The 20,256-nt window shown below is 35.2% G+C and overlaps 1 protein-coding gene across 1 annotated transcript in view; it reads right to left on the bottom strand.

The window, feature by feature from the left end:
• LOC145980178 (uncharacterized) overlaps window positions 1–20,256 on the bottom strand; it is a 310,650-nt gene that overhangs the window by 20,007 nt on the left and 270,387 nt on the right. Inside the window, exons 20-23 of the mRNA XM_083113212.1 lie at window positions 13,485–13,679; window positions 8,068–8,214; window positions 6,406–6,460; window positions 284–385 (exon numbers count right to left, since the gene is read on the bottom strand). Coding sequence (XP_082969338.1) covers window positions 284–385; window positions 6,406–6,460; window positions 8,068–8,214; window positions 13,485–13,679 — 499 coding nt within the window. The remainder of the gene's footprint in view (window positions 1–283; window positions 386–6,405; window positions 6,461–8,067; window positions 8,215–13,484; window positions 13,680–20,256) is intronic.

Here is a 20,256-nt window from a genome sequence, read left to right as displayed (position 1 = left end):
ATAAAATTAATGATGGTTTTATATTGAAATCCATTGATGACAGCCGGTGCAGGAACCCAGTGCATCTGTATTTAGGCAAGCTGTTGAGAAGGGTACGAAAGTAGTAAGCATCAAGAGACAAGTTGGGTGAAATATTAACAGCAACTGTTATTGCCAACGAACCATTCTATGTTTCAGCAGCCACATATGGTCTTGTCGTAGGTGGCAACTGGAAATAAAGTAGCAATAAGAATCAACAGAAAAAACAAAGTCAAGAATAAAGTACAGCAATGGATTCTCGAACCTGGAGCTCCTTGTTGTCCTGGGGAACCTGGCCGACCAGGTTTACCCCTTCCGGGTGGTCCCGGAGGCCCAGTAAGGGTTGCCGTCAACTCAGTCAGTTGATCTGGGAAGACAAAACTCAACAATGGTAATAAATAAGAAAACAAGAGGTACATAAACTAAAATTCTCAACTTTATCAACATATTAACCCTTAAACCCTTAAACCTTACCGTAGATCAGGCTACTTTGAAAATAATCTATTACCAAAGCTAACAAATGAAAATAAAAGTTCAAGGCAGATAGTCACAATAAAAGGTTGAATATATTATGTTTTCTAGCTAGCTATGAAATAGCAAACAAATTAGAGGATGCATCATATCACCAAATTTGACAATGACTTTTTGAATGTAAGTAACAATAAACACACATAAAGCCTGCACAAAGAAAGAACCAACTGAGGCTTCTCATCTCCAGATGTGGGAGTCTCGAATTGCAAAAAGTGGCGTTGCTACATGCCTGACTTTTGTCCAGTCATAAATGACATCTTCTGTTGTCAATATGTCCTTTGTTTGCAGTTCAGGCAAGGCAGAAAATAGAAACCCATTCCTTTCCTGCAATGGTCATTCGTGAACAATATTTTATTTTAGTAATAACTTATGAAGTTGAAACATGGACCATGTATAACAGGATATAAGCAGCTGAAATATTTTTTTTTAGAAATATGACCAGTAAAACAAGAAAAGACAAACCATGAAATTAAGAAAATACATGATGTGGATATATAGAGAGAAATATTGAAATCAGAGTATATGAATTTAGAAAGCCCAAGAAGATGAACTAGGAAGATAGAGTGAAGAAATTATGTGGAAAGTAAAGTTGGTGATGACTCAATTAAAGAATAAGAAGAATGGTACAAGGAGAGAAAAAAATTGAGAATTATTATTTGATGACCAATGAAACATTCATGGAACAATAATTGATGATGATGTGAAAGAAATACACATCCTAACACTTCTAATGCAGATGATAGTTTGGTTTTCTGTGAACATAGTTTCCTAATTTCTATGATACCTCACATGACAAGTGATTTTGAGGTAATTGAAATAATTAATGCAAAATGTTTGTCAAAATGTAAATAAGAAATTAACTTTTATTGATAAAGTGATATGACTATATTTGAAAAACTATCAGTCATTGATTAACTAAGTGGAAGATTCGATGTTGTTCATACACAGTGGGCATGGTGAGGCACTTGCTCTCCGACTTTTTGTGACTTTTGCTGCCCCACTGTGCTAAACAATATGTATAAATGGAAATTAAACTGTCCTTGCCCTCCCCCCCTTAGTTTTGGCACCTTGCCCCCCTCTTCCTCAGTTTTGGAAGCCAATCACCGCCACTGTTCATACATATATGTAGATAAGGTAATTTAGCACTGAAATACAAATACATTTTTTGCAATAACACTTAATTTTCTCACTTTTTAAAAACAGTTTCAAATTTGTCATTTGTGCAATTGCATGAAAAAGTCAACCTGAAATGCAAAATACAAAAGAATGTGTATGGGTAAGGGGAATGCACAAATTGAAGTTTGAATGCCCATATTTCATGATATCAGCAATATTCAGTCTGTTTTCAGTATTCAGTTTCAAGACAATATGGCTTCCAGTGCCCTATGCCTACATACAGTGAACTGATATTTGAACAGACAAATCGTAGTGTATATGTGTAAATTCATTATCATAAAGTGGTTGATATTGACAATACATATATGGAAGAAGGAATTGCTAGTGGAAAAATAGGGGAACATCAGCTACAGAAGTACACATAGGCCTGTAAAGTATGTAGTATTTGTAGGCTGAATCCGTGACGAAATTTTGCAAATGTTGCAACACTGAAGCCATTCTTAGGTGCAGAACAATAGTATTGTGTATTTAAAGCTAAGTTTTCATGACAAACAAAGCTTCAGATTAGCAAAAGGAATTTCTCGTTATTAGCGTTGCTACAGTGGAGTAACGGAATCATATGTATGTCACAAAATTATGTAAGATGGTGCAGGGTGTGGTAACGATGACTACCCCATAGCAAAAAAGAATAATTTTGTGTAATTTTGCATCATGTGACCAAGACGTTGGTGCGTAATGAACCGCAGATAGTGGCGTACCCAAGGGGGGGTTAGTGGAGGTCATATCCCCTTTTACCAAGTATTCCTTAAAAATACCATCTACGCAGGAAAAGATAGCAAAATGAGGGATGACTACTAATAAAAGTAATCCGAACCCTCCCCCTTTTCTTTTAAAAAAACTGGGCAAGCCACTGATTGCTGACATTGCTTCCCATGGGAAAACTTTACTGGACATTGTAGCATCATAGCCTCTCCATTATGGGTGTGTGAAACAGGAGATTAGGTGTCTTGATGTGCTGGACAGTTAACTTCATGCATTTAAAAAAAACACATTCATCAAGAGAAAACAAAGTGCATTTCATTCAGCATTTCAAAGTGATACAATCTGCTGACTATGATGGTCGCCCACCGGTTCTGCCCTCTTCACAGCATGTATCTGGACTGCTACAGAGACCTTATCCCCTTGCGACCATTTCAGATGAAATCTTCCATGATAAGTGTGCTGTCGATGGTTTTCTGAAATTCCTCCTGAGAGAAATGAAACAGATAGCCAAAGATACAATCCATCAAAGTATTTTTAGATGGTGCTGCAAGCCAATTGAAACAAAAATACTTGACTGAAAATATTACATTTTTACGTGATCTGTTTCATTTAAAGCACCTTGAAAGATGTTTCACTTAAGCACTTTTTACCACCACTCATGGTAACAATGGCAAGGGTAGCATTGGTGGTGAACTGACAAGGCAGGCAGCTTGGCCATTTTATCAGACTCAGTGTGTATGACTGATGCCTTTTCTATGTATCAATACTGTGAAGACAGGAATGCAATGATTTGTGTTAGATACCTATCAGGTGTTGGCATTCAACAAACACATCTTGACCTTGATTCCGATGGGGTAATCTAAAGTAAGTTAATATTCCTGGAACAAGGAGCACACATTCTTTTCTTGTATAAAATCATTCTATCATCTTTCTGAAGGTATATAATGATGCTGCAACTGCAATATTGTATAAAACATTTCAATTTGGGATACAGCAAGGTAAGATTCGTCATCTGGAGCATACAGGACCCCAGCCTGTAGCATCTACAGCCAGTGTATGAAGCCTTGTTCTGGTAACATACAGTGGTAAGAGGAGCAGTAAGTCCTATATTGCACAAATAATGGCTGCAACAGATACAGAGTATGAAGTGCTGAACCTGCCTACAAAGATAACAATGAAAAAGTCTTTGTCTTCCTGGATCCAGAAGATAGTTGTTGGGTTGACGCAGATGACATGAGTTTTCTTTTTGAGCAGCCAGAGATGCACGTGACAGTGTGTTCATTGTTTTTGTCAGTTGTATTCCGTGACAGTAAATAACAGTTGATTGATTGATCAATTGTGTTTATCTTTCTTTGCCTTTCTGCCACTTTTGGCTAATCACAAAGATAGGATAAGTGATGGTACAATGAAACTGATGAAGGGACACACGAAAAACATCAATGGTCAGGCCGGGATTTGAACCTGGGACACTGGCTTTGTAGCACGCTGTGTTAACTACACAGAGGTCGACTGTAGATAATAGATAGCATTGGTTATCATGCATATCATGATATGTATCACTCATTTTTTTCTTTTTTTGAATTACGTTTAATTTCAAACATTTTACATGTTTTGTATGTGCATTATTGATGTTGGACAAATTCTGATTCCATGATGCTGATTCAGCGACATTACATCTTGCAAGATATTGTTTTAGAACTCTATATGTCTGAAGTTAAAAGATCTTGTATTTTTTGCATTGGGTTCCTTGCATCATGTACTTGTATCATATATATGTTTCTTTTTTATGCATCTCACAGATGCGGAATGGGACTGACAGTTTTAAAACAGTTATAACTTTATTTTTGCAAACTTGTTTTTAACAATGGACTGCAATGAAAGTTTACATTTGTGAGTTTCGTCTCGCAATTGTTCATACTTGTATGACTAGGGGTGTTGGCGCTGGTACCACTGAAACCAAAATGGCGTAGGTACGCAAAAGAGCGCAATGCATGTGGTGGTATGCAGAGACAAACAGTGTTGTGCAAGTACAACGAAACTTTCGCCATGTTTACCAGAAGGATCCTCCATCACGTAACACCATCAAGGCATGTAAGGAACAATTTTTATCTACAGGGAGTGTGATGAAACCTCACCATGGTGATAAACCGCAAGTGTCAGACGAACATGTGGAGTCGATAAGAAATTGTTTCACACGTAGTGTGCATAAGTCAATATGGACAGTGAGCAGGCAGCTGGGAATTCCCAGGTCAACTGTGCACAGTGTGGTACATAAACGATTACGTTTGTGTGCATATAAGTTGCAGTTGTTGCAAGAACTTAAGTCAAATGACAAGCCACAAAGGCAAAATTTTGCAATTGACATTCTGCTCAAGATTGATAATGACCCAACTTTTTTATCGACCATTGTTTTCTCAGATGAAGCAACTTCTCACTTGTCTGGTTGTGTTAACAGACACAATGTTAGAATATAGGGTTCTGAGAATCCTCATGTGTATGTGGAACATGTCCAAGACAGTCCCAAATTGAATGTTTGTTGTGCTTTAATGCATAATGAAGTCATAGGCTTATTCTTTTTCATGGAGCAAACAATAACAGGAAATGTGTTCCTAGATATGCTCGAAAACTTTGCAGTTCCCCAATTACATCATTTACAAACTACAGTGATATTCCAACTAGATGATGCCCTGCCACATTGGAGCCTACAAGTGAGGGAGTATCTTGATAGGGGATTTCATGATCGTTGGATAGGCCGTGATGGGTCAATTTCCTGGCCACCATGCTCGCCTGATGTTACCCCTCTGGACATATTTTTCTGGGGTTATGTGAAAGACATTGTGTATTCTGACCCAAAGGTACGAAACCTACAAGAACTGCAGGATCAAATTAGGAATGTGATTGCTTCTGTCACGTCTCTGATGCTACAGAATACGTGGAGAGAAATTGAATTCAGATTGGACATCCTCCGTATCATAAAAGGAGCTCATGTGGAGCTATACTGAGCTGTGCTGAGTTCTAACTGCTACCAATAAAACTTGGTGAGTTTATCTTCAAAATGCTTGCTTTTCTTTATATCTACTTCTATCCATATTAAAACCACAAACTTTAAAAGAAAGTCAGTCCCATGCCGGACACCCTGTATGTTGTTGTCACAACATGTCATCATACTATGGTTGACCCAAAGATAATTATTAATGTGTTTATTTATTGTATGCTGCCTTGTCACTTCAATATGCCATGTTACCTTGATGTACATAGGTAACTGTACACCATCATATGCATGATTTGCTCCTTACACTTTTACATACTTAAAAACATCAATCATCAGGTGCAAGCTGACAATCCAAAACTGATTCCATGACAAATGGAATTGTCCATTTAGAATATTTGATACCTGACATGATCATAAGTCTCTAGTAAAATTTCAGACCAGATTAATGTGTGTGGGGAAAGAGACAGACCCACATAGAGACAGAGACACAGAGAGAGAGAGATTACAGCTAAGTTTATTATTTTGGCAAATTATTTCATAGTAGCCTGATAGTACCTTAAACATTCAAATTTTCTAAAAAATCTATATTATATTTATACAAGTCATGAAGGTGTCAGAAGTATTATATTTCATTCACCTCAAGGAATTTCATAAACTGCAATCTCATATACAAAAAGGTATACAAAAATATTTGTATTTGGTTTATGTACTATCATATCACATGTAAACTATGCCTGATCTGAAAGTAAGTAAATTATTCAATATATCCTGCTTTTTGATCAAAAGTTTACAATATTATTCTGTAAATATTTAATCAAATAATTAAGAACATATTGTAAGACAAAATGTTTCTAAAATCAGCAGAAATTCCAAGTTACTTTCACCAGTTGCATTATAGATATCATTGGATAATTTGTAATAAAAAACATCAAAGTATGAAATAAATATACTTTACTTTTTCTAATCGTACTAAGTTTTCTATTTACCTCTAAGAACTGCTGCACAAATGTCTCTCAACTCAGCCTCAGTAAAACTTCTCCCCTAGAAGAACAAAATGCATATTTAAATCTCTCAGCCAGAGGAAAAGTAATGCTAAAAAGCATTGTGTTCTGCCACCATTGATGGCAGTTCTTCAACAGTGTGTTTATGTATTTGTTAACTCCTTCATTACAGATGCAACACTCTTTTGGTATCGGCCAATGGTGGCATATTACTGTATCAGTTTATCAGACTCAAATTTAGTGCAACATTTTGCCAGTGTTGTGAATCTTCGTCTGAAGAAGACCCTTATAGAGGATGGAAATGTTACGTTTTTAGTGTATATTTTTATATACAATAAATTTTGACTTAGTCAGCATTTTAATGTATTATTAACATGAAAGCAAGGCTCAACAGTGTTACCATTTTTTCATGGTTATAAATGTATAATTCTATGGCCTGGTTTTGTAAAGTACAAGTCTAAATGTACAATTCTTTCTCTAAGGTAAAATCCATTGCAATCAGATAGCTATATGTATTAATTAAGGAGGTTAGTGAGAGATTCAGAACATTTACATTAATGTTTCTTTTCAGTGAATTTTGACTGGTGGTTTGACAAGAATGGACACACAGTTGTGCATTACGAGAAATTCAACTTTCTTATGGAGGAATTTTTATTTTCAGAACAATATGTTTATCTTCCTATCATTCTCTCTATTCTCACCCTTGCACATGAAAATGATTAATGACTGATTTGGAGCCTTCGAGGCTCCTCAAAGTGGAAGGCCCTGTATAGTGGCACACATCACACACCCCTGACACCCTGGGTTACGCTATTCATTTGTAGCTCCCCAATTTCCTCCCATACACTGACCGAAATCTTAAGAGAAAAGTTTCTATGCTTCCCCCAGGACTCTCAAACCAGCATGCATCCCATAACCTGAGCCCAAAATCTGACACCTTAGAGTGCACGACCATGGTGCGGAACACATAATCATAATAAATGGTGTGATTAAAAAAAAAAAATAAAGTATATCTGCTGCCCAGCACTTCATACATGGGTTTAAGGTTCCCTGCAGCCTCTTGCCTGAAGGCAGTTTAGTTCATGGTAATTTTACTGCATGTACTATATTTCAATCAGTGACACCACCCATCAGCCGGTTTAATCTAGTACAAAATACTTAACCCTTCGTGGGTCATGTGAGGAAAATTACGCCGATGGTCTAGCATGGTGTTAGAGATCAGGTTTTTAAAATATGCTAAATTAATGGTCCTAAATGCCCAATCCTCAATTATTATGATCAGATCTTTTCTTTCAACAATTGAGATTCTATAAAAATATAAAAATTGAAGTTCTATAAAATTATAAAAGGCACTCTTCATTAGTCGGCCATGGAACGGCAGACCGATTGTCAGTAAAGACTAAGAACGCCTACAGTCGCTCATGGACTTAGACAAGCAAGGGGCTTCAATGAACCCATCCTAGTGGCTCAAAGATCTTACTAACACTGAAAACAAAATTGTGGGGTAAAAGAGGAAAGTTAGAAACTCAGCTAGACAAAGGGAGGGTGTTGAGAAAACAATCATTGATGAATAACGATGTTAAAACCACACTCCCGGAACTAGAGACCGTGCGTGACCAATGCAGTGTTAAAGGTACAGTTACTTACTTGAGGACCAGGAAGACCGTGCATTCCAGGTTGTCCTCTCTGTCCTGGAGGTCCCATTTGCCCTGATGGTCCATCCTTGCCAGGTATTCCTGGATTCCCTGGCACTCCTTCAGGACCACGTTCTCCAGTAGCTCCTCTCTCACCTGGCTACAAGCATGAAATAACAAAAGATATTTTTAAATTTTACCTTATATAATTTACACAAATATTCTAAACCACTTAATTATTTTTTAACTTCACTCCCTCTGCAACCGACTGGGCAAAATCATACTTAACTGAATGTAAACAGAGGGTGGTTTACGATGGCAAATATTCTGCATTATCTGAGATAAGTTGTGGCATTCTGCAAGGAAGCATCCTCTATTATTCTCCATATATAGCAATGACCTTCCAAATATTCCAAAACACTGCTGTTACCATCTGTATGCTGATGACCTCCAGTTATATTATTCAACACCCGCCATAATGTTAAGTGATGGAATTTCTAAGGTTAATACTGATATAGAGCGGATTGTTAATTGCTCGCAAAATAATGTGTATTAATCCTAATAAATCACAAGCTATCTTGATCGCTTCTGATAAACTGAAATGTTTCATACATCTTAACATTCAACCTTCCATTCTTGTAGATTCGACTCACATTCCATTTAATCAAGCTGTTAAAGATCTGGGAATAACATTAGATGGAAATTTATCATGGTCGAGTCACACGCGTTACGCGTGCAGGAAAGCCTTGTACTCTATAAGATGGATGGGTAAGCTTCTCCCCATCTCTATTAAAGCCAACCTATGTCAATCCCCCGTTTTATGTCATTTAGACTATTGTGACTTAGCTTATTCTGACATCACAGGTGAATTAGCTAGACGTCTACAAAGTGTTCAGAATGCCTGCGTACAATACAATTTAATTTATAATATCGGGACCATCTATCACTTTACTTTCTCAAGTTGGGCTGGCTATGAATGCAAGAAAGACGAACGATGCACACTCTACTCTTACTTTCTCAACCTCAAGTCACCTTCCTATCTCCTTTCACATTTCCAATTTCTTCACGAATTTCATGATCGCGACACCACATCACGCAGCTCCTCATCCCTCTCTTTCCCCATCCACAAATCAAATTTCCTCTCCAACTCTTTCTCCGTATCGGCAAGGCTGTGGAATCAACTGCCTGAAAGTACTAGAACAGTAAGATGTGTACGCGACTATCTTCAAAACAATTGTTAGAACTTTCCCTGTCAAGCAGACCAAAAGGCATGTATGTGTATATGCATACTTAAAATATCTTGTAATTGTTTAAATTTCTAGTTTAGATTTTTCATTATGTATTCTGTATATTGTATTCAGCATGATATAACTTGTTTGTTTGTGTGTGTGTGTGTCGGTGTGGATATATAAAAAACGAGTATATGTGCTTTGTGTTTACTCTTATTAACTTATAATTTCATGTATGTGGTTAAGTGTAAGAAAAGGCCTTGTACGGCCTTAACTCTGCCATTTAAAATAAGATGCTAATAAATAAATAAATAAACCACAATTTGATTTTTTAATGAAAGAAGCGCTTACATTATCTGAGCATCTAAGATGGTTAGTGGATGTGTTTTACAGGTATAACTTATATTGTTTGTTTTTTTCACTCTGAAAGTGTAAGGAATTTTTCCATCGGTTTTCATCTTCCGGGGATGAATAGCAGATATGAACTGCAACTAACAAATGTACTGAAAAAGTTTAATTTATTTGCAGTGAATGACTAAGATATTTATTTATTGTGTTTATTATTTCATTCTATCAGACATAGTCAATAATTATTCACAACTTGCTGATTACCCGACGTTGCTTGGGTGTTTAATGAATTCGAACTATAGTGTAAAATGTAAAAAAAAATATTTACAGGTATTTAAAAGCATAAATACAGTATACAAATTACAAAGTAATATATTTTACAAATTAACTATAATATAAATTTAACAACAATTTATGAACAACATTCTTAGTTGCACCTCCAAGAGCAAGAATAAATAAATTAAATGGCATTGGGAGTGTAACTATTCACCTTAGCGACCCCAAAAACTATGGATTCCACACTAATATCGGTCATTTTACATTTCACCCCTTCCCACCCCACCCCTAGGGTTGCCAGAGGTGTCTTGGAATTGAATGGCATAGGGAGTGTCCCTTTTCATCTTATCGCCCCCGAAAACTATGGATTCCACACTGATGTCGATTGTTTTACATGTCACTCCCTTCCCACTACCACCCCTAGGGGTGCTAGGGTTGTCTTCATGTTGAACAGCATTTGGAGAGTCACTATTTATTTTAGCGACCCCGAAAACTGTGGATTCCACACTAATATCGGTTGTTTTTGATTATTTTTACATGTCACCCACATCCCACCCCCACCCCTAGGGATGCCAGGGTGTCATGGAGTTGAATGGCATTGGGAGTGTCACTATTCATCTTAGCGACCCCGAAAATTATTAATTACACTCTAATATCGGTCGTTTTACATGTCACCGATTTTCAACCCCAACCCTTGGGGTGTCAGGGGTGTCTTGGAGTTGAACGACATTGGGAGTGTCACTATTCATCTTAGCAACCACGAAATCTATGGATTCCACACTAATATCAGTTGTTTTTGGTTATCTTTACATGTCACCCCCTTCCCACCCCACCCCTAAGGGTGCAAGAGGTGTCTTGAGTTGAACGGCATTAGGAAAGTCACTATTCATCTTAGCGACCCCGAAAACTGTGGATTTCACACAAATATTGGTTGTTTTCGATTTCTCTGTCACCCACTTCCCACCTCCAACCCTAGGGGTGCCAGGGGTGTCTTACCACCACAGTGTTGATTTCCAGATTGTAAGTCATATGTGTACCAAGTTTAGTCATCATGAATGTCACCAATTAGCTTAGTGACTCCAAAAACTATGGATTCGACACTAATCTTGGTCATTTTTGAAATTTTAATTTTCATCACTTCTCCCCCCCCCCCCATCCCGATAGGTGATGAACTTGAAGTGGAACAGTATTAGAAGTGTCACTATTCATCTTAGTGATCCCGGAAACTATGGATTTCACACTAATCCGTTGTTTTCAATTATTTTTACATTTCACCCCCTCTCACCTGCATCTCTAGGGGTGCCAGGGTGTCTAACCCCCACAGTATTTCTTTCGAGATTGCAAGTGATAAGTGTTCCAAGTTTGGTTGAAATCGTTCCAGGCATTCGAGAGTTATGCCAGAACAAACATACATACGTACCTACATACACATATACACACATACATCCATTTTTATATATTAGAAGATTAGCTGTGATTTCTGTCACTCACTGCTGCTGTTGCATTTGATATACACCCAACTGCCTGTGTAAAGTTCTAGTAATATAATTTCTCTTCTCAATCGGACTTCTCAGTTTCCGGCAACAGAGAGAAACACCGACTCACTTTACAATGCCATTATGCAAGTCACAAAACTTTAATCAGTTTAGTTTCTATCATTAATGTTCACTTAATAGCTAATCACAGCAATGCAGCTTAATAATAATTAACTCCTAACATGGATGATAATAATTAATCTTCCACCTTCAGGAATATCAACTCACTTGTACACAAGAAAGAAATAATATCTTCAAAACCAATATTTGAAATATTAATGACATAATTATGAACAAACTTACATTTCACAACATCGTCAATGTTCACAACAATGAACAATTCCTTAGTTTGTTTCCTTCTCTCGCCCTCTTGGGGTCCACGGGTCCAACACTCAGGTTGGTCGTTAAACCAGTTAAACATAAATGTGTCATACTTCAGACCGCTCGCAAGGCTGTTACGCATTTGCTCGCTCTATTGTATTGTTACCGATAGAACTACAGAAGTTTAGATTCTACAAGTCAACAATGCCATTTTCCATCTCTTCAAGGTTTTTGAAGTGGCAATCCACTAAGTGCTGTAGAGACTAAAACAGGCGGTTGTCTGAAGGAGCCAGGTCAGGGTAATAAGCTGCATGAGGCACAACTTCCCAACCAGGTGAACAGAGCATGTCCTTAGTTCCTTTTGGCATGTGTGGCCTAGCATTATTACACAGTAATGTAATTTTCCTACTCCCAATGTCATATATGGTCTTTTCCTCTCAATTTTGTTACTCAAGCAAATCAAGTGATCTTGATTTTTAGATTTTCATTCAACAGTTGCTCGACTTCTTCATCCTCCATTTTCTTTGGCTGTTCAGGATGCTGTTCATCTTCCAGATTTAAATTTCCCTCCTGGAATCACTAAAATCACTTCTTGCAGATGTTGTATCATACCTCATACGGTATCTTCACTCAAGGCTGATCAAATCATTTCCTTTACCTCAGCAGCTTTTTTCTTCAGTTAATATGCAAAACAGCATGCAGTGTCTGACATGTTACTTCTCAAAAGACATTATCCCCTCTACTGCTTCATTAAGTTACGTCATCTACTAGTCAGGTATTTGATCATTTTAGGTTAGTATTGGAATGCCCAAACATGATGGGAAAAATTTCCAAGTAGATCAATCGCAAGAGTAAAATATAATATAGAAGTCGAGAATTAATTTTTACATCAAATAGAAATAGCTCTAACGAAAATTCCTTCTCAAGTGAAGCTAATCAATGCATTATACAGAAAAATATCTGCATTAAAGTGCTTACGACAATTTTATCGATTTGGTTTATCTTACATTGTTTTCTGCCACTTTTAGCTAATTGCAAAGATGAGGATGAGTGGTGATATGATGAAATTGATGATTGATTGATTTGGTGTTTTAAGTCAACTTTATGCACAGTATGGCTAATCGGGACAGGACCTACAGCTTAAAGTGGGACCCGAACCACTATGAGCCTCCACTGGGTATCGAACCCAGGGCCCTTTGATTACAAGGTGATGATGCTACCACTGCGCCATCGGGGAGGCCTTAATGAAATTGATGAATGGACGCTCACAAAGAATATACATGCACAGGCTGGGAAACCAGGACCCCTGACATCATAGAACACTGTGCTAACTACTCCATCATGGAGGTCGAATAATGCTCTTATGACATGTCATTACAATAGTAGTGAAAAAATTATTAAATTAAGTTGATGTACAACTAAAATATGTGCTATTCCATATAATAAGAATTTAATGTCTTTATAATGTATATTCTCTCATTTACAGTCTATTAATTTAATGAATAGTTTTAAAACAGTCAAGTGCTGGAAAAAATTTAGTTGTATAAAACTTTCATCAAGCTAAATGTCTGCAATAAATACAGCTTCCTTGTTTTAGAAGCAAAAAATTTAATTTTAAGCAGTAAGTGTAAGCAATGCATATCATTACTCAATATTGCCAGTTCTCAGTCTGAGTGCTTTCTGATATTTAGTTGTGATATAATGATAAAGGGTTCACTTACCAATCCAGGGGGTCCAGAAGGTCCCCGGGGTCCAGTAGCTCCAGGATAACCAACACCATCAGAAGTGATTGCATTTGGAACAACAACCGAATCACCAGGAGGTCCAGGAGGACCAGGAGGTCCAGGCGGGCCTGGTTTACCAACAAATCCAGGAAGACCAGGTGATCCAGGAGAACCGACGGGTCCTGGAACCCCCTAGAAACAAAATTTGATGATGAGAGCAATGAATGAGCACTTAATCTTGCATGTCATGTATCACACCCATTTCTTCACATAAGAACTTCAGCTTCCTTTGTAGGAGAAATTCTCCTGTCCTTAAGGATTATTTCATTCATAGTTTTTGACACTATCAACATTGAATGCCTCCCACGACATTGTTTATTATCTCTGCTTAAATTAGGGTTCCCAGATAATTCAGAAAAAATTCAGGACACTTATTTTTCAAGTGTAGGATGCACAATACGTAGTTTTCCTAAAGGAATATGTTATGCCTTGTTTTAAATCTTGACAACTGATTATATCTCCTATATAAAAAAAATAAGTTAAGGAAACTTATATTTATGGAGCTTTTCATATATACTAATTAATGTTCATTTTGAATTGTTTTATTCAATTTTCTACTATTATCACTCATTGTCATTGATTCATAAGTTAATCACTCACAGAGAATGGGTCAATAGAAACATTACATAACATAGTACATTAAATTGAAACATTTCTAGATAAAGCATATTGGAATAAATTTAGTAGAGACACTCAGAAGAAAATAGTACATTATGAAAAAGTAGTGTAGGTTTGAATCTCTGCTGGAATATTTCTTTACAGAATGAATTTCACTCAATAGCTGTTCGTTAGAAGCAGCCTATAGTGAAATGACACACAATCCTTGCTAAAAATGGCTGCACAATAAGCATGGACTTCACAGTTTCTACAGACAGCTTGCTTTTCTCATCAGTCCACAGTGGGTTTACTTAAGATAACAACCATTCAACACTTAAATTAGTTCCAGAAATACGGGAAATATGGGACAAAAAGTTATCCCCAGGACTCTTGTTGGGACAATGGGAAGCCTTAACAAAAAACGGGACATTCCCATATTTTACGGGACATCTGGGATCCCTAGCTAAAATGCCAAGTATAAGTTAAAAACATATGAAGGAGTGTGGTCACTTTGTGGCTCGTCTCCTAAAATTTTCTTTGCTAATACACGTAGATTTATTTCCATCCATTTCATCATACGAGTACCAATAGCTCTATGATATTATATATCTATATATTAAAAAGTATAAAAGATTATAAAATAACATAACATAAAAAATAGAAGAAAAATCAAAGGTTATGTCTATTAATGAGAAGAAAAATCAAAGGTTATGTCTATTAATGAAAAATATGATCTAAGTGCTGTAAAACAAATACTTCATTAGCAAGCTCTTTACTGTCATTTTAAATTTAGTTAGATTATGATTCTTGAATTCCTCTGGTTGTTTGTTATAAAGTTTTACACCTTGAAATCCTAGACCATTATGTGTTTTGGATGTGTGGACAGTAGAAAGGTGGAGGGAGTTATGCATAAGAGTGCTGTATTTCTGTATGTCTAGATTTTTTTAAAAGATTTCAGAATTTGTATGAATAAAGTACAATATTTCTAATATGTACAAACATGGAAGAGGTAATATTTGAAATTCATTGAAAATTTGTTTCATTGGGCTTGAGAGGGATACATTTTTCATAGTTTTTAATATCTGTTTTTGCCAAATAAAAATTTTCTGCATTTTAGTTGAACTGCCCAGAAAGAGATACCATATGTAAGTACAAATTGAATCTGTCCAAAATATACTGTCCTTAAATCATTTAAAGATAAAACATTTCTCAGGATTCTCATCATGTAGCATAGTCTGTTTAACTTTGAATTAAAATAGTAATTTTCATGTCCCAAGACAGGTTTGTGTCTATCCATGCTCCTAAGAATTTTATTGCATTGCTTTCTTTGACGACTTCATTGTTAATAATTACATTTAAGTTTTTTTGTTTGTTCTACTGGATTAAAATTTATTACAACTGTTTTATTAACATTCAGGGAAAGCTTGTTGTCATTTAGCCAGGTGTTTAGTTGTGTCGTTGTCAAAACGGAATTCTTTTAAAGTCCAGGCTTTTTACTATGATGTTTGTATCATTAGCAAAAAGTAATGTTTGAGACTCTGATAAAGTTTCTGGAAGATCATTTATGTATAGTAAAAATAAAACTGGTCCTAGAATTCAACCTTGTGGTACACCTGTTTTGAGGAACAATTTGTCTGATTTGATTTTGTAGATATCTACATACTGACATCTGTCTTTTAAATAGGAAGTGAACCATTTTTTTGCTAAACCCCTGATTCCATAATGGTCCATTTTATCTAGTAAAATGTCATGCTGTACCAAATCAAATGCTTTGGTAAAATCTAAAAATAATCCATACACATGCAGTTTTTTGTCTTTCAATTGTAGTATGTTATTTGTAAATTCGAAAATAGCTTCTGATATTGATTTACTTTTTTGGTATCCAAATTGATGTTTGGATAGAATTTTATATTTTTCTAAGACAGTTCCTAATCTATTTAGCATAATTTTCTCTATTACTTTAGAGAAAACCGATAAAAGAGAGACTGGCCTATAGTTTGAGCATTCCTCTTTGTTGCCTTTCTTGAATAATGGTCTCACTTTTGCTATTTTGTACTCACTAGGGAAAATACCTGTTTCTAAGGATGTGTTGCAAATACTTACTATTGATTGTAATATACTATTCACACATTTTTAGAGAAGAGAACTTAAAATTCATTTGGCCATGATGAATACTTATTTTTTTAAATTAATAATTACTTTCTCGACTTCTCCCCGAGTTACTGGGGTGAGAAACATAGTGTTTGTGTTTCGGGGACTGCTAAAACATGTTCTTAATGTAGGTGTATAGATTACTGCATTTTTATTTACTGTATTGGGAATGTTCACAAAATATGTATTAAAAATTTGTGCTACATCAAGGGGATTGCTTATATTTTCCCCATCAGACATTATTTCTATTTTTTCATTCACCTTCTTTTTTTCCCTACAAGTTTCGTCATTAACAATTTCCCATAGTTTCTTTGATTTATGTATTTGCAGAGTTGCTTATTTTATATGCAATGGCTAATTTCTTCACATTGTTTATTACCTTCATGTAGTGCTCTTTAAGTATGGGATTCTTGTTTTTCTGGATTTCTTTATATAATTTTATTTTTATTTTTTATGTATTTGGTTATCCAGGAAGCTAAGTTGGTTTGATTAAGGGGTTGTTTGAATGTTTTGTCTGGAAATGCTACTTCAAATGATATTTTATTGTCTTTGTGAATAGGCTTACTTTTGTATTTAAATTTTCCTCCATGAGCACATCAGTCCAATTTTCTGTGTTTAAGAAATATACAAAGTTTCCTATATTTTCCTTGGTGAATTTTATTTTTTCTATAGTAGTGATATGTTTTGCATTTTTTTGTTTTATATTCTCTGGTATATGGAAACTTATGAAAACTGCTTCATGATCGGACAAGGCTAAAGGTAAAATATTTGTGGAGTGTTAAAAAAAATCTTGATTAATTATTACTTGATCAATATATGATTTTCTTTTTGGCATTATCCTTGTTGGTGAATTTATTGTTGCAATCAAATTATGGGAAGTTAGAATTGTATTTAGGGGAGACCGGGGTAATTAGAACATGGGGTTATTGGAACATGTTAATGTAGAATAATTTAAAACGAAAAGACTGGTGTAATAACATTTCATACCTATGTACCTACACTAAACCTACATGCAGAAAATTTGTTATTGGAATAACTACACAAAAGTAAGTTTTATTTGACTTTTATTATACACCTGCAAAAAATGATGTGACGCATGTTTGGTGTTTCTCTGCTTCTGCATATACTGGATGTGAATGAAAGAACCCTTGCAAAATTTTCTTCACCCCTATAATAAAACATAAGGGCACACATCTTTTCATGTGAGTTTGGTTGTCTATGGGCATTTTGCCTGGTTTTTATAAGCAAAGTTCTTATTACCCCAAAAATTTCTCCAAAGGGGTTATTAGAACATTGCGTAATTTGCTTGATTTTGCTTGGGGTAATTAGAACAGTCATGGGGTAATAAGAACATCATCTTGAAATACCATGAATATGACAATAAAAATAATACATTGTCATAACAACATTTGAAAATGGTTAGGCTAAGTTCAAAGTTCCACATTTGTGCAATATTTATAATAATTTAGTCATAACAGTTATTTTTGACTGGCAATATGAAAAACAAATATCTTCAATCATATGTGTTCTTTCAGACAAGAAAGATATGATACATTCAAATTTATAATTAAATTTATTGAAATTGTGTACATTTGCATTGGCATCAAGGTTTATATACAAAGGTCAACTCTTTAAAATTGTACAATGTATAATATAATGTCATACTTGGTATTTTGTATCAACATTCAAAAAACGGTAATTGTAATCATTAGATAAAGTATATTGTGATATACATAGTAAAATAGAATCAGAGGATGACGATGTAGTCCTATTCAAACTGGAAAAGTACTACGCTGTATATTACGAGCGAAAGTGGTATGTTGGTAGAATTATTAAAATCTCTAATGGCCAGTCTAAAGCAACAATCAAGTTTCTGGAGGAAAAAGAAACTGGCAAGTTTGATTGGCCACGAAGACCTGATGTTGAGGAAATTGATAGGAAGTTTATATTTTACGGACCTTTGGAGTTAAATGGAATCGGTCCATTTACCCTTCCATTGTATGACATCATTAAGAGCAAGTATGAAGCTTTCAAAAAAGAAATCAAACATTCAAATCAGTAGATCTACTGGTGCCAAACTGACAAATGTTAATATGGGTCAAGTGTTCTTTGGTGTAGATTTTGTCATGTAGCCTATATTTTATGGTTTCATATATAATTGTTTTTTGAGACTGATAAGCTTAATTTCTGTATATATTAGTTTTTCACGACAGTTAAACCTGTTAGTGTAAGTTATCTTAAGTGTTTTTAGAAGTATTAGCACTACTTGTTACAAATTGGAGTAAGTTTTCCTCCAAAAAAGATGCTTTTTTGTACTTTTTCTAATTGATATACTAGATTGTACATGTAACTATTAGAAGTTTTTTCTTTACTACATTGTAGAATGGCCTGTAACCTTTCAAATAAATCATAGAACACTGATTTTCATTCACACATGTTTGCTTCACAGCTGGGAAATTGAACTTTATGAAAAAAGACGTTAACTTGGGATTTTATTTAAACAAGCATTGATAACTCCAGAAGAAGTAGAGCTATTGTGTTCAAATTTGCAGGATAAATGAGACATTTATATATGATGTTCTTATTACCCCAACAGCAATCTAAAGCTATTCAGTTGAAATTTCTAACTTATGTTCCATTAACCCCAAATGGGGTAATTGGAACAATTTTATGGTGTCATGACAATTTTTTTTTTTGGACGAGTATTTGCAATGCAGGTATGGTCATTATTTTTTTCAAAAATATACAAAAGATGTTCTTTGAAATGGTAGAAATTTTTAAAAAATCCATCAGTAACTTTCTGAGTAATTTACAGTGGAACTTCTACAGGCTGTTTCCTGTTCTAATTACCCCGGTCTCCCCTAGTTCATTTTTTTCAGGACTGTGTTTAAAAAATCTATGTTTATATCGTCCGTCACTATAATGGGTCCTTTTTATGTAATAAAGTGGACAACATTGTTTCTAATTTTTCAAAAATGTGCCTAAATGTCCATCTGGTGTTCTGTATAAGTAAACTACTGTTACTACATTGTGTTGTAATTTTAAATTCACTACTGTGTGTTCAAAATTGAATTCTTCATTTAAATAATCAGTTTTTGTTATGTTTTCGAATGGTTTATTGCTTCTAACTAGTATGGCAGCACCACCTCGTTTGTGGTGTTTATGGCAATATGCACTGGGCAAATTAAAATTTGGAATTTGTGTGGAATAAACCTCGTCTTTTCACAACCAATGTTCAGTGGCACAAATTATATGTGGGACTTTTTTGAGGGATCCAAGAATCACATCCAGCTCATGGATTTTGTTACTTAATGACTGAAAATTTTGACTCATTAACCTAAAAATGTTTTTGTTTTCCGAGATAGGAAGTTTACACCTGCTTTGTATAAATAGTAATGATGACTGAGTCAGTTTCTGTATTAGTTGTAGGAGGAAGTATTTGGTCAAAGTCTTGTTTTTCACAGTGAAATTTACCTGTGATGCTGCCATAGTCAATTTATACTTGAAAAATATTAGTTTTTAGGAACAGATAATAGACATAATAAAATAGAAAGACAAAGCTTTCAAATGATATACATATTGTTCAATAGTTTTCTTGTATGTACTGTACGCATTGCTTGCATTGTAGAATTATTTTCATGTAGATAACGATTATTACAAGCATAAGGAAACAGTTTATCGTTGTGATATTTCACAAATAAATGTCTAATGAAGGGTGCATGTGTTGTCCTGAAATGTCACAACAAAAAACTGTTTTCTTATGCTTGTAATAACCGTAATCTACAGGAAAATAACATATTGTTCAGTTTATAAAACTGGAAGGTACAAGAGCTAAAAACTTATCAGGACTCCCTCATAGTTTTGATTCTGATTGAGGTTAATCATGATGATGAGAATCGTTAACAACTGCACGAAATAGGTGAAACAGCAAATACAATGAGACCCATACCCTGAACAATAT

Source organism: Lepisma saccharinum, chromosome 27 (genome assembly GCF_977018435.1).
Source record: "Lepisma saccharinum chromosome 27, izLepSacc3.1, whole genome shotgun sequence".
Lineage (NCBI taxonomy): Eukaryota > Metazoa > Arthropoda > Insecta > Zygentoma > Lepismatidae > Lepisma > Lepisma saccharinum.
This window is presented reverse-complemented; position numbering and strand designations above follow the sequence as displayed.